At 44.0% G+C, this 14,467-nt stretch overlaps 1 protein-coding gene across 3 annotated transcripts in view; it reads right to left on the reverse strand.

The window, feature by feature from the left end:
- Positions 1–14,467, reverse strand: part of nap1l1 (nucleosome assembly protein 1-like 1) — a 132,477-nt gene that overhangs the window by 79,328 nt on the left and 38,682 nt on the right. For all 3 annotated transcript variants that reach the window (XM_078219492.1, XM_078219494.1, XM_078219493.1), the window contains exons 2-3: positions 11,225–11,263; positions 7,189–7,280 (exon numbers count right to left, since the gene is read on the reverse strand). In XM_078219492.1, coding sequence (XP_078075618.1) covers positions 7,189–7,280; positions 11,225–11,241 — 109 coding nt within the window. In that variant the 5' untranslated portion in view covers positions 11,242–11,263. The remainder of the gene's footprint in view (positions 1–7,188; positions 7,281–11,224; positions 11,264–14,467) is intronic.

Raw genomic sequence — 14,467 nt, forward strand, 5'->3', positions numbered from 1 at the left:
TATTTCACTCCAGCGCGGTTTACAGTAGCTCACCACTTGTAGGAAGCTGGCAGCCCGACCCTGCTGGAGTGAAGGGAGGGACAATGGGGCCCCCCCCTGCAGAGGGTCAGCGGGGAGAATACCACCTGGACATTGGCACATTGGCAGTGCCAGCCTGGCCCCCAGCACTGCCCAAGGGACTAAGTACCAGTGCCCAGGGGCACCTTGGCACTACCCATTGGACATGGGACAGTGCCAAGGGGGTGGGGGCTCCCGCTGCCACTTTGCAGTCAGGATCTGTGGGGGAGGGAGGCCAACGCGCCCCCGATTTTGAGTGATTCATGCTAGGGCACTCTACAGTGCACACAGAGTGTGGGAGATTCTTCTCTAAACTTCCACTGAAATAAACAGTGCAAATTACTCCAGTTTTCACGCAAATTCAACACTTGGAATTTTTGGGGGAGGAATCACCCCCAATACCTTTGATTCTTAAAGTTCTAAGTGTAAAACTAGTGAATCACAAACTTATTCCAAATAAAATGCCAAATCTACAAAAGGTCAGTTCAAGTTCGGGAAATATACCTGTAAAGTGACGAGATGGATCATAGAATAGAATGATACAGCACAGGAAGCCATTCAGCCCATTGTGCCTGTGCTGCCTCTTCAAAAGATTGAAGTTCTAACACCTCAAAGGTGGATAGAATCATTATTATTTTTTCGCCGATTACCTTAAATCGTTCCCCCAGGTTACAGACCCTTCTGTCACTAGAAACTGCTCTGTTTTATTTACTGTATTAAAATCCACCTTCATTTTGAGCATGTAAATCACTGATCAAAGGATATCAGAATTACAGGAAGGCCGAGGGATCCTGCTGTGTGCACGTGTGGTAAAAACAAGTACACAGTGGGTCTTGGTTAACTGACCTGCATGGTGTTTAATAGAAAAGTCAGATGATGCAAAATCAGAAACATGCACCAATAAGGGAATATGTTGGAGATATATAGGTGAACTTTACGCAGAGATATTTTCCATTCAAGAAAATTCAAGTGAACTACACTGGATCCACAAGACACGAAAACACATTTGCAATATGAAATTTAACTCCCACAGTGTTCAAAGAGTCTCCTCTAGAGGCAAGTAAGCAGAATGGGTCAGGAAAGGGCAGCAAGAAATGTAATATAGGGTATTAGTGATAAGGTATCAGGGAAAATTAGGGGGAAAAAAGGTCAAATCTAAAAGCAATTTATCAATGTGTGAAGCCATAAATATTGTGGCTGCAAAATCTGCACAAACAATAACTCCCATTTTCCTGCACTTGCCCACATCCTTGAATGTTATGATATTCCAAGTGCGCATCCAAATTTTTTTTTTGAAAAAGGTTAAGGTTTCCAGCCTCCACTACTTCCCAGGCAGTGAATTCCAGGCTCCCACCACCCTCAGCGCAATTTATTTTTCTCAAATCCCCATCAAATCTCCTGCCCCTTACCGTAAAGGGGAGCGACCCCTCAACCAAGGGGCTGTTCGCTACTCACCCTGTCCATACCCCTCAATCATGTCCCCCCTCCCTTAGCTAGGCAGTATCAAAGTGAGTGATAGCCATATGCTGGTTCATTCCACAAGGCAATACCTTGACCAGAATCAAGGGATTGAAGATGGTGCAGACTTGATGGGCTGAATGGCCTCCTTCTGTATTGTAGGGATTCTATGACTCTGGAAGACGCATTGCCATGAATAATGGCACCAGTTGATGGTTAAAGGCAGCTAACTGCCAAAACATTATTTTCAATTTAAACCAGGCAGCTTAATGTTGCCCTTACTGTAAAATTATGCCCCTTTGTGAGTGATCCCTCAACCAAGGGGAACAGCTGTTCACTACACACCCTATCCATACCCCTCCAAAGGATAAAATTCTTAAAAGGGGTGAAGGGACAGAGAGCTGGGTGTATACTTGCAGAGATCATCGAAGGTGGCAAGACAGGTGGAGAGGTTAAAGCATATAGCATCCTGAAATTTATTAATAAGGGCATAAGAGTACAAGAGCAAGGTTATGCTGAGACACGAGTTAGACCTCAGCTGGAGTATTGAGCACCACACTATAGGAAGGATGTCAACGCACTGGAACAGAAACGATATGCAGGGGTACGGGGAAAAGGCAGGGGAATGGCACTAGCCATAATGCTGGTTTGGAGAGCTAGTGCATACATGACAGGCCAAATGGCCTTCTCCTGCGATTCTAATTATTTGTTGCACCTACATACTAACCTTTTGTGATTCATGCAAGAGGACACCCAGATTCCTCTGCATCTCGATTTCTCACTATTTAAATACGTTTTATTCACCCTGCCTAAATGGACAACCTCACACTTTCCCACATTATACTCATATTTTCCAAATTTCTGCCCAGATTTCTGTCGTATTAGCGAGGGGCAACATGGCTTTGTGAAGGGGAGGTAGTGACTCACTAACTTGATCGAGTTTTTCGAGGAAGTGATGAAGATGATTGATGAGGGTAGGGTAGTGGATGTTGTCTACATGGACTTCAGTAAGGCTTTTGGCAAGGACCCTCATGGCAGACTGGTGCAGAAGGTGAAGTCGCATGGGATCAGAGGTGAGCTGGCAAGGTGGATACAGAACTGGCTCGGTCATAAAAGACTGAGGGTAGCAGTGGAAAGGTGCGTTCCTGAATGGACGGCTGTGACAAGTGGTGTTCCTCAGGGATCAGTGCTGGGACCTTTGCTGTTTGTAAATGATTTGGAGGAAAATGTAACTGGTTTGATTAGTAAGTTTGCGGATGACCCAAAGGTTGGTGGATTTGCAGATAGCGATGAAGACCATCAGAATAAAGATCGGTTGGAGAGATGGCAGATGGAGTTTAATTCAGACAAATGTGAGGTAATGCATTTTGGAAGTTATAATACAGGTAGGAAATATACAGTAATGGCAGAGCCCTTAAGAGTATTGATAGGCAGAGGGATCTGGGTGTACAGGCATACAGGTCACAAAGTGGCAATGCAGGTGGAGAAGGTAGTCAAGAAGGCATACAGCATGCTTGCTTTCGGCGGCCAGGGCATTGAGTTTAAAAATTGGCAAGTCATGTTGCAGCTTTATAGAACCTTAGTTAGGCCGCACTTGGAATAGTGTCCAATTCTGGTCACCACACTACCAGAAGGATGAGGCGGCTTTGGATAGGGTACAGAAAAGATTTACCAGGATGTTGCCTGGCATGGAGGGCATTAACCATGAGGAGAGGTTGGAAAAACTTGGTTTGTTCTCACTGGAACGGAGGTTGATGGGCAACCTGACAGAAGTCTACAAGATTATGAGGGGCATGGACAGAGTGGATAGTCAGAAGCTTTTTCCCAGGGTAGAAGAGTCAATTACTGGGGGCCGTAGGTTTAAGGTGCAAGGGGCAAGGTTTAAACGAGGTGGGTGATGGGTGCCTGTAACTCGCTACCCAGGAAGGTAGTGGAAGCAAATAAGATAGTGAGTTTTAAGGGGCATCTTGACAAATACATGAATAGGATGGGAATAGAGGAATATGATCCCTGGAAGGATAGGGGGCTCTAGTTCAGTTGGGCAGCATGGTCGGTGCAGGCTTGGAGGGCCGAAGGGCCTGTTCCTGTGCTGTAATTTTCTTTGTTCTTCTTTGTTCACTCACCTGACCTATATCCTTTTGTAGTCTCTTTGTCTTCTTCACAACTTGAATTTCTTACCCATCTTTGCATCATCAGAAAGTTACCATAGTCCCTTCATCCAAATTTATATAAACTGTAGAGTTTGAGGTCCCAGGACTGATCCCCGTGACATACCACTTGTCACATCCTGTTACCCAGAAAACGACCCATTTATGCCTACCATTTTCTGTTAGCGAGCCAATCTCCTATCCATGACAATGTGTTACCCCCTACACCACGAGCTTTTATTTTACACAATCATTGTGGCACCTTATCAAATGCCTTCTGGAAATTAAAGTACAGTACATCTACCAGTTCCCCTTGATCAACAGCCCATTATTTCTTCAAAGAACTCCAATAAACAGGTTAGACACCATAAGAACATAAGAAATGGGAGCAGGTGTAGGCCATCTAGCACCTCGAGCCTGCCCCACCATTCAATAAGATCATGGCTGATCTGAAGTGGATCAGTTCCACTTACCCGCCTGATCCCTATAACCCCTAATTCCCTTACCGATCAGGAATCCATCTATCCATGATTTAAACATATTCAACGAGGTAGCCTCCACCACTTCAGTGGGCAGAGAATTCCAGAGATTCACCACCCTCAGAGAAGTTCTTCCTCAACTCTGTCCTAAACTGACCCCCCTTTATTTTGAGGCTGTGCCCTCTAGTTCTAGCTTCCTTTCTAAGTGGAAAGAATCTCCATCTCTACCCTATCCAGCCCCTTCATTATCTTACAGGTCTCTATAAGATCCCCCCTCAGCCTTCTAAATTCCAACGAGTACAAACCCAATCTGTTCAGTCTCTCCTCATAATCAACACCCCTCATCTCTGGTATCAACCTGGTGAACCTTCTCTGCACTCCCTCCAAGGCCAATATATCCTTCCGCAAATAAGGGGACCAATACTGCACACAGTATTCCAGCTGCGGCCTCACCAATGCTCTGTACAGATGCAGCAAGACACCTCTGCTTTTATATTCTATCCCCCTTGCGATATAGGCCAACATCCCATTTGCCTTCTTGATCACCTGTTGCACCTGCAGACTGGGTTTTTGCGTCTCATGCACAAGGACCCCCAGGTCCCTCTGCACAGCAGCATGTTGTAATTTCTTTCCATTTAGATAATAATCCAATTTGCTATTATTTCCTCCAAAGTGAATAACCTCGCATTTGTTAACATTATACTCCATCTGCCAGATCCTCGCCCACTCACTCAGCCTGTCCAAATCTCTCTGCAGACCTTCTACGCCCTCCACACGATTCACTTTTCCACTTATCTTTGTGTCGTCTGCAGACTTTGTTACCCTACACCCAGTCCCCTCCTCCAGATCGTCTATATAAATGGTAAATAGTTGAGGCCCTGCGGATCGGTACCAATTCCCCCTTCACAAAATTGTCATAACATTTAATAAGTTTAACATCTGTTGCAGGAAAAGATTAACAAGCCTACAGTTTCCTGTTGAATAAAGGAGTTACGTTAGCTATTTTCCAATCTAATGGAGCCTTCCCTGAATCTAGTGAATTTTGGCAAATTTAAACCATCGCATTAACTATCTAACCGGCCATTTCTTTTAGGACCCTAGGATGAAGTCCAGCAACTTGCAGTCCCACTTTCCCAGTGATTGTAATTTTCCCCGAGTTCCTCCCTCCCAATTCCTGGTTTACGACCATTTGTGGGATGTTACTTGTATTCACTATAGTGAAGACCAATCCAAAATACCTGTTCATCTCTATTTTCCAATATTATTTCCACGGACTTGCTTTCTACAGGATCAACGCTCACTTTGCCAACTATTATTTTTAAGTATCTGTAGGAACTCTATCTATCTTTATATTTCTAGGCAGCTTCTGCTTGTACTCAACTTCTCCCTTATTAATCTTGTAGCCATTCTTTGCTGATTTTATATTCAACCCAATCTTCTGACCGGCCACCCACTTTGCACAATTATATGCTTTTTCTCTATGTTTGATACTATCTATAACTTTTTTAGTTAACCACAGATGGTGTCTCCTCCCTTTGGAACTTTTCTTTCTCATTGGAATGCATCTATTCTGTGTATTCTATTTCCTCGGGTGGATGGAGCTATTACAAGGGGGCATAACTATAGGGTTCATGGTGGGAGATATAGGAAGGATATCAGAGGTAGGTTCTTCACGCAGAGAGTGGTTGGGGTGTGGAATGGACTGCCTGCAGTGATAGTGGAGTCAGACACTTTAGGAACATTTAAGCGGTTATTGGATAGGCACATGGAGCACACCAGGATGGTAGGGAGTGGGATAGCTTGATCTTGGTTTCAGATGAAGGTCGGCACAACATCGTGGGCCGAAGGGCCTGTTCTGTGCTGTACTGTTCTATGTTCTATGTTATCCCCTCTGTCTGCCACTGCATCTCTACTGACCTATCCCTTCACTTAAATTGCTAGCTGCACTTTCATGCCCTCATAATTGCCCTTATTCAAGTTGAAAAGACCAATTACACACTCTTTTCTCCCTCAAACTTAATGTGAACTTCAATCATTATGATCACTGCCACCTAGGGGCACCTTCACTATGAGGTCACTAATGAATCCTATCGCACTGCACAGTATAGCCTACTCCCTGGTTGGCTGTACTGTTCCTTTATCTCCATGCACTCTCTTCTCAGGGCTGTTTCAATTACAATTCTTTTAAATACAGCTTCCCCACCCCATTTTAAATATACAGCATGCAGAGTAGAGAAACACCATTTGCGCCAATTGGTCCATGACAGATTAACACTCCAAACAAGTCTCCTAGAACTTCATTAGCATATCTTACATCCTCCTCCCTCATACAATTACCCTTAAATGTATCTACACCTAGAATCATTGAAACCCTACAGTGCAGAAAGAGGCCATTTGGCCCTTTGAGTCTGCACCGACCACAATCCCACCCAGGCTCTACATATTTATCCGCGAATCCCTCTAACCTACACATCTCACGACATTAAGGGGCAATTTTTTTTTAAAATGGCCAATCAACCTAACCCGCACATCTTTGGACTGTGGGAGGAAACCGGAGCACCCGGAGGAAACCCACGCAGACACGAGGAGAATGTGCAAACTCCACACAGTGATCCAAGCCGGGAATCGAACCCAGGTCCCTGGAGCTGTGAAGCAGCAGTAGTGCTAACTACTGTGCTACCGTGCCGCCCTATCTCAACCATTCCCCGTGGCAGCAGTAATGAGTTACAAATTCAAATAACACAGTTTCTATTTGTGAGACATTAGCAGCAAGTGTTTTTTCACCCAATTTTCACAAACTCAATATTAAGATTTGCTGTCCTTTCACTATTTACACAATTGGTATCTTTTTATTTCTCACTGACCTTCTTTCCTGTCCAAGGCCCACATCCAATCCACTTAACCCACTATCCCTTTATTATGTTTATACCTTCTCAATTATAAACTTACTGAAATCTTCACATAAGCAGACATTTGTCATTTCTCTTGGTACTGACTGATCCACTTCCAGGATTGTGTTGGTGAATGAGATTTTTGCACGAATTTACCTTTGTTATCTGCATCTTCAGATGCTTCATCCTCCTCAATATCTTCAACATCCTCCATATCTTCTTTCTGATCACATTCAGTCTGCTCTTTGCTGGAAGAGATGAGGTTTCAAACATTGAAAAGTATATTTTTGATTTAATTGTTACTGAATGCTCTCCTATTTACACATTATTATACTTTCCAGTTTATTAAAAACCCAATCAGATGCACACCAATATATGCTTCAGGAAGTCCAGATATTTGCGTTTAGAAAATATACAAAAAACTCATTTTAAAAGAAACCATCATAGAAACTAGGAACAGGAGCCAGCCTCTTGAGCCTGCTCTGTCATTCAATATCATGGTTGATCCTCGATCTCAATGCCATGTGCCCGCTTTATCCCTATACCCTTTGATGCCATTAAAATCTAAAAAAATTATTTCTTGAATACGTTCAGTGTTTTGGTCTCCACAATCTTCTGTGGTAGAGAATTCCACAGGTTCACTACCCTTTGAATGGAGAAATGTTTTCTTATCTTATTCCTAAATGGTCTATCCCATATCCTGAGACTATTCCCCCCCCCCCCCGCCGGTTCTAGATTCCCCAACCATTCTCCTTGCATCTCGTCTGTCCAGCCCTGTTAGAATTTTATACATTTCAATCAGATCTCTTCTCATCCTTCTAAAACACCAGTGAATACAGGCCCAATCAAACCAATCTCTTCTCATAGGGCAGTTCCGCCAACACAATATCAGCCTGGTGAACCTCCACTGCACTCCCTCGATGGCAATTTATCCTTTCTTGGGTAGGGAGGCCAAAACTACATGCAATACTCCAGGCGGGGTCTCACCAAGGCTGTGTGTAACTGCAGTAAAACATCTCCACTTCTGAACTCAAATCCTCTTGCAATGAAGGCCAACATACAATTTGCATTCCTAACTGCTTGCTGCACCTGCCTCTCCATTTTCATTGACTGGTGTACAAGGTCATCCAGATCCCTTTGTACACCCACTTTCCAATATACCATTTAAATAACACGCTTCCTTTCTGTTTTTTCACACTGAAGTTAACAACTTAGCCACGTTGTAATGCATCTGCATCATAGAGAACAGGTGATGGCCTAGTGGTATTAATCGCTAGGCTATTAATCCAGAAACTCAGCTAATGTTCTGGGGACCCAGGTTCAAAGCCCGCCACGGTAGATGACGGAATTTGAATTCAATAAAAAACACCTGGAATTACATATCTACTGATGACCATGAAACCATTGCCGATTGTCGGAAAAACCCATCTGATTCACTAATATTCTTAAGGGAATGAAATCTGCCACTCTTACTTTGTCGGGCCTACATGCGACTCCAGAGCCACAGCAGACTTGCATCTGCCCTCTGAAATGGCCTAGCAAGCCACTCAGTTCAAGGGCATCTAGGGATTGTCCCACAGATGAATTTTTGAAAAAAAACCACTCAATGTGTCTAAATCACCTTGAATCCACCCAGTTTTGTGTAGTCAGCAAATTTGGAAATGTTACATTTGATTCCCTCATCCAAGGTCATATATCGCAAACAGCATTTTTTATTACTAATACTGATTTCCTTCAATTCCATCTTCTCACTCGGCCCTTGGTTCCCTAACATTTCGGGGAGGTTTCTGTCCCCTCTTTGTGAAGATGGAACCAAAGTATACTTTTCTGCCATTTGTGTTCCCCATTATAACTTCACCAGCTTCTGTCTGTAAAGAACCTATATTTTTTCTTTATTAATCTTAGAAGCTTTTACAGTCAGTTACTCATTTTCCCTCTTGAAAAGATTGTGTCCTTTTTTGCCAAATTTTAAAATGCTTCCAGTCCTTAGACTTGTTGCTTTTCTTTGCAATTTTATATGCCTCCTCTTTGTATTTATTATACCCAACTTCTTTCGTAAGCCATGCTTGAGCCACCTTGCCTCCTTTATTTTTGCACTAGTCAGGAAAGAATAATTCTTGTAATTCATGTACATGTTCTTTACATGTGAACCATTTCCTATCCACAGTCAACCCACTAGTAAGGTTCCCCAATCTACCCTTGCCAATTCGTGCTTCATAAAAGATGGAAGAAAAGTTAAGCACAGGTTAAGATGTTTAATTTGCTTAGCATTGCAATAATCAAAGTATTGTTTCAAATGCTTAATTACTCCAGACTTCTGACAGAGCAAGTACCTCACAAGGGAAGACAGGTGGAGGCATGCTATCATTTCCAAAATTATTTTAAAACTAGTGCTGCCTCTTGGCACTGTGTTCACAGAACAGGAGCAATTTCTAGGGTGCTATTTTGTGAAAACAAACCAGCAACTTAGTCACTTAGTAATACAGAACTAGAGTAAAATAGACAAACTATCAAAGCATTTTGAGAGTGGTCCTGATGAATGGAAGATGCGATAATGAAATTTGGGTGGTAAGGTGGCACAGGTTAGTACTGCTGCCACTTGTGCCAAGGACTAAGGTTCTATTCAGACCTTGGGTGATGAGTTTGTTGCACATTCTCTCAGTGTCGGCGTGGGTTTCCTCCGGGTGCTCTGGTTTCCTCCCACAGTCCAAAGATGTATTGGTTAGGTGGATTAGCCACGGTAACGCACAGGGTTACAGTGTTAGGGCGGGAGGGAGGGCTTGGATGGGATGCTCTGTTGGAAAGTTAGTGCAGATTCAATGGGCCAAATAGCCTCTTACAACAGTAAAGGGAACAATTCATAATGCATGAGAAGAGTGTGCCAATTGGACTCAGGTGTTGCCATGGAGATTGCAGCAGAGAACAGTTAACCTCCAAGCTCCTGTTCAAATTCAAACCAGGCAGGTTTATCCTGGTCAAGGAATTGCCATGGGAATGAACCAGGAATGGATGTATCCCAAACTTTGTTGCGTTGGAAAACGCACAATGCACAGGCATGTTCACTCTGCAAAGGACAGGGTTGCATGTTAAAGTGACTCTCATTGTGAGCCCAACTGATAATCTTAAATTGTGCCAAGAATTGTACCAGAAACCAATCACCTGGAAGTTCCCCTCCAAGTCACTCATGATCCTGACTTGGAAATATACTGCCATCCCTTCGCCATCATAGTTCAAGGCAGCAGCTCACCACCACACCCAAATCCCGAGACAGAATAAAGTGATTTAGATAATTGGAGTGGCTCGAGGAACCGAATTGCCCGCTTCTATTATCCAATGTTCATATGACAGTCATAGCCTTCCAATTTCTCTCATTGAGTTGGCCATATAAAACCATGTTAAAAGCTGGAATTCTCTACCCATATAATCATAGGAATGATACAATAACAAGACCAGGGGTAAGTGAAGCGTTTTCAAGGTAACTAAAGATGCAGCCTTGCCAATGTCTCCCATGTACTAGAATTCCAAATATTGCTGCTTTCTTAATTCTAGGATCAGCTGAAACAACCGCAAGTATATTAAGTCAGAGCCATAGTGGCACAGAAGGAAGCCTTTGGGAATAGATTCCACATCAGCTCTCTAGAACAAACCTGGCATCTCAACTTCTTTCTTGCAATTCATGTAATTTTTTCCTGAATTCTGAATAATTCCCTGCTTTATCTGATTGTCTCATTCATTTGAACTGAATGTTAGAATGTTTCCCCTTGTTTAGTTTGCATTCTGATTGAAGAATGTCTGCGTCAGGTCAAAATGTCTGCTAAAGTTAGCCCTTCAGTTGTTGGCACAAGTTAAACTTTGTTTCAAATAGTTCCCTGATCCTTTAAATCCATACACAGAGGGAGAATTCTAGAATGAATGACTTTCTGCTTACGGCTGTTTACCAATAGAACTCGGTAAATTCTATTTCATTAATTGTCTTTCAAAGGACTTCAGTGTCTGTAAAGCTGCTCCTATTGACCTTTCCCAGCACATGGCCATTTCATCAGGCACACATGCTTTAATGCACCTGTCAATGTAAAGTTTGTGCTGCCAAACACTTTCCAATTTGGTTTAGTACATACATTAATTATGATCAAAGCCAAAAAACATCAGACAACAAATTATTCTCCGATGCATTCTGTTGTTAGCCACTTACTTGTTAAGGTCTGCCATTGTTTCCACAGATGATATAAACCTGGGGAGGCAAAAAAGTTTAATGTAGTTTTAAAAATATAATTGTGCTTTCTGAAAAATCTTTCATTATGCTCAACAGGAAATTAAATTACTGCACTTCTATCAGCTTCAACAGACACCAAGAATTTCAATCAGGATATTTATCAACCATTAAATGCCTCTTAAAGGAAATAGTGCTGTGCTTGAAGATATTATTCTAGTTTTATGCAGTTACAGCATGAAGTTAGGTACATCCCAATTAAGGTTGCTGTGCAAAACAACACCATAAAATGCTCTAATACAAGGAAGGCATGGAGGTAATAATGTCTCGACAAGCAAGACATTCATCAATTAGTTAAAATCATAACTGGTGCAGTACTGTTTTCCACAACTGGAGGGCACTATTATTACATTCTTTTGGAACATCCCCTTAGCACCAGAAATGACACCAAAGCTAAACTATTACCATTCAAGTGCCAAAAAAGCGCCAAATTTCCTGCAACTTTTCAAAGGACCGATTGCAAATCATTGTGAAAGTGACTTCATATAAACAGACCGTACAAAGAATAAACTAAGTCAAGATAAATATGTCAAAACACTCATTTCTATATCTTCAGCTACACCTTCACATGCAGAGACATTCCAAACTGACGCAATTAAAGTGGAGCAGGAAGGGGGAAAATAATGGAGGCAATTAGCAAAGGCAACAAATTCAAATTCTTCAATAGAGGGGGATTTTACACCACCTCCAGCCAACTGCAGGCAGAGTCTACTGAAATATCAGCCATATCAGTGTTGGTAACGATCTCACCTGAACCACATGGTTCCAGGTTCAAGCCTCATTGGCTACCAAAAAAATATCTCTGACATGGTGGTCACCCATTGGTGACACACCAATGGGTGACCACCATGTCAGAGATATTTTTTTGGAAGGATTAGAATCATAGAATCCCTACAGTGCAGGAGGCCATTCAGCCCATCAAGTCTGTACTGACCACAATCCCGCCCAGGCCCCAACCCCATACCCTAGCTAATCCCCTGACACTGAGGGGCAATTCAGCATGGCCAATCCACCTAATCTGCACATCTTTGGGCTGTGGGAGGAAACCGGAGCACCCGGAGGAAACCACGTAGACATGGGGAGAATGTGCAAAATCCGCACAGACAGTGACCCACGCCGGGAATTGAACCCAGGTCCCTGGAGCTGTGAGACGGTAAGAAGTCTCACAACACCAGGTTAAAGTCCAACAGGTTTATTTGGTAGCCAATACCATAAGCTTTCGGAGCACTGCTCCTTCGTCAGATGGAGTGGAAATGTGCTCTCAAACAGTGCAAACAGACAAAATCAAGTTGCAGAATACTGATAAGAATGCGAATCCTACAGCCAGCCAGGTCTTAAAGGTACAGACAATGTGGGTGGAGGGAACATTAAACACAGGTTAAAGAAATGTGTATTGTCTCCAGACAGAACAGCTAGTGAGATTCTGCAAGTCCAGGAGGCAAGCTGTGGGGGTTACTGATAATGTGACATAAATCCAACATCCCGGTTTAGGCCGTCCTCATGTGTGCGGAACTTGGCTATCAGTTTCTGCTCAGCGACTCTGCGCTGTCGTGTGTCGTGAAGGCCGCCTTGGAGAACGCTTACCTGAAGATCCAAGGCTGAATGCCCGTGACTGCTGAAGTGCTCCCCCACAGGAAGAGAACAGTCTTGCCTGGTGATTGTCGAGCGGTGTTCATTCATCCGTTGTCGTAGTGTCTGCATGGTTTCCCCAATGGACCGTGCTTCGGGACATCCTTTCCTGCAGTGTATCAGGTAGACAATGTTGGCCGAGTTGCAAGAGTAGGTACCGTGTACCTGGTAGATGGTGTTCTCACGTGAGATGATGACATCCGTGGCACGTCTTGCAGAGGTTGCTGCGGCAGGGTTGTGTGGTGTCGTGGTCACTGTTCTCCTGAAGGCTGGGTAGTTTGCTGCGGACAATGGTCTGTTTGAGGTTGCGTGGTTGTTTGAAGGCAAGAAGTGGGGGTGTGGGGATGGCCTTGGTGAGATGTTCGTCTTCATCAATGACATGTTGAAGGCTCCAGAGGAGGTGCCGTAGTTTCTCCGCTCCGGGGAAGTACTGGACGACGAAGGGTACTCTGTCCACCGTGTCCCGTGTTTGTCTTCTGAGGAGGTCGGTGCGGTTTTTCGCTGTGGCGCGTCGGAACTGTTGATCGATGAGTCGAGCGCCATATCCTGTTCTTATGAGGGCATCTTTCAGCGTCTGGAGGTATCTGTTGCGATCCTCCTCATCTGTGCAGATCCTGTGTATTCGGAGGGCTTGTCCGTAGGGGATGGCTTCTTTTACGTGTTTGGGGTGGAAGCTGGAGAAGTGGAGCATCATGAGGTTACCCGTGGGCTTGCGGTACAGTGAGGTGCTGAGGTGACCGTCCTTAATGGAGATGCGTGTGTCCAAGAATGTAACCGATTCCGGAGAGTAGTCCATGGTGAGTTTGATGGTGGGATGGAACTTGTTGATGTCATCATATAGTTGCTTCAGTGATTGCTCACCATGACTCCAAAGGAAGAAATATCATCGATGTATCTCGTGTATAGCATCGGTTGAAGGTCCTGTGCGGTGAAGATGTCTTGTTCGAACCTGTGCATGAAGGTGTTGGCATATTGAGGTGCGAATTTGGTCCCCATGGCTGTTCCGTGTGTCTGGATGAAGAACTGGTTGTTGAGGGTGAAGACATTGTGGTCCAGGATGAAGCAGATGAGTTGTAAAATTGCATCTGGAAACTGGCAGTTGACGGCATTGAGTACTGAGGCCGTTGCAGCAATGCCATCATAGTGGGGGATGCTGGTGTAGAGTGCCGAGACATCCATTGTGACGAGGAGTGCTCCTGGTTCAACTGCTCCATGTGTGCTGAGTTTCTGTAGGAAGTCTGTAGTGTCGCGACAAAAGCTGGGGGTTCTTTGTACAATGGGTTTCAAGATGCCCTCGACATAGCTGGAGAGGTTCTCGCACAGGGTTCCAGTGCCTGAAACGATGGGACGGCCAGGTGTGTTTGCCTTGTGTATCTTTGGGAGGCAGTAGAGATCTCCAACGTGTCCCGTGTTTGTCTTCTGAGGAGGTCGGTGCGGTTTTTCGCTGTGGTGCGTCGGAACTGTTGATCGATGAATCGAGCGCCATATCCTGTTCTTATGAGGGCATCTTAAACCTGTGACCTCTTGTGGCAACCA

Source organism: Mustelus asterias, chromosome 9 (assembly GCF_964213995.1).
Source record: "Mustelus asterias chromosome 9, sMusAst1.hap1.1, whole genome shotgun sequence".
NCBI classification, from domain to species: domain Eukaryota; kingdom Metazoa; phylum Chordata; class Chondrichthyes; order Carcharhiniformes; family Triakidae; genus Mustelus; species Mustelus asterias.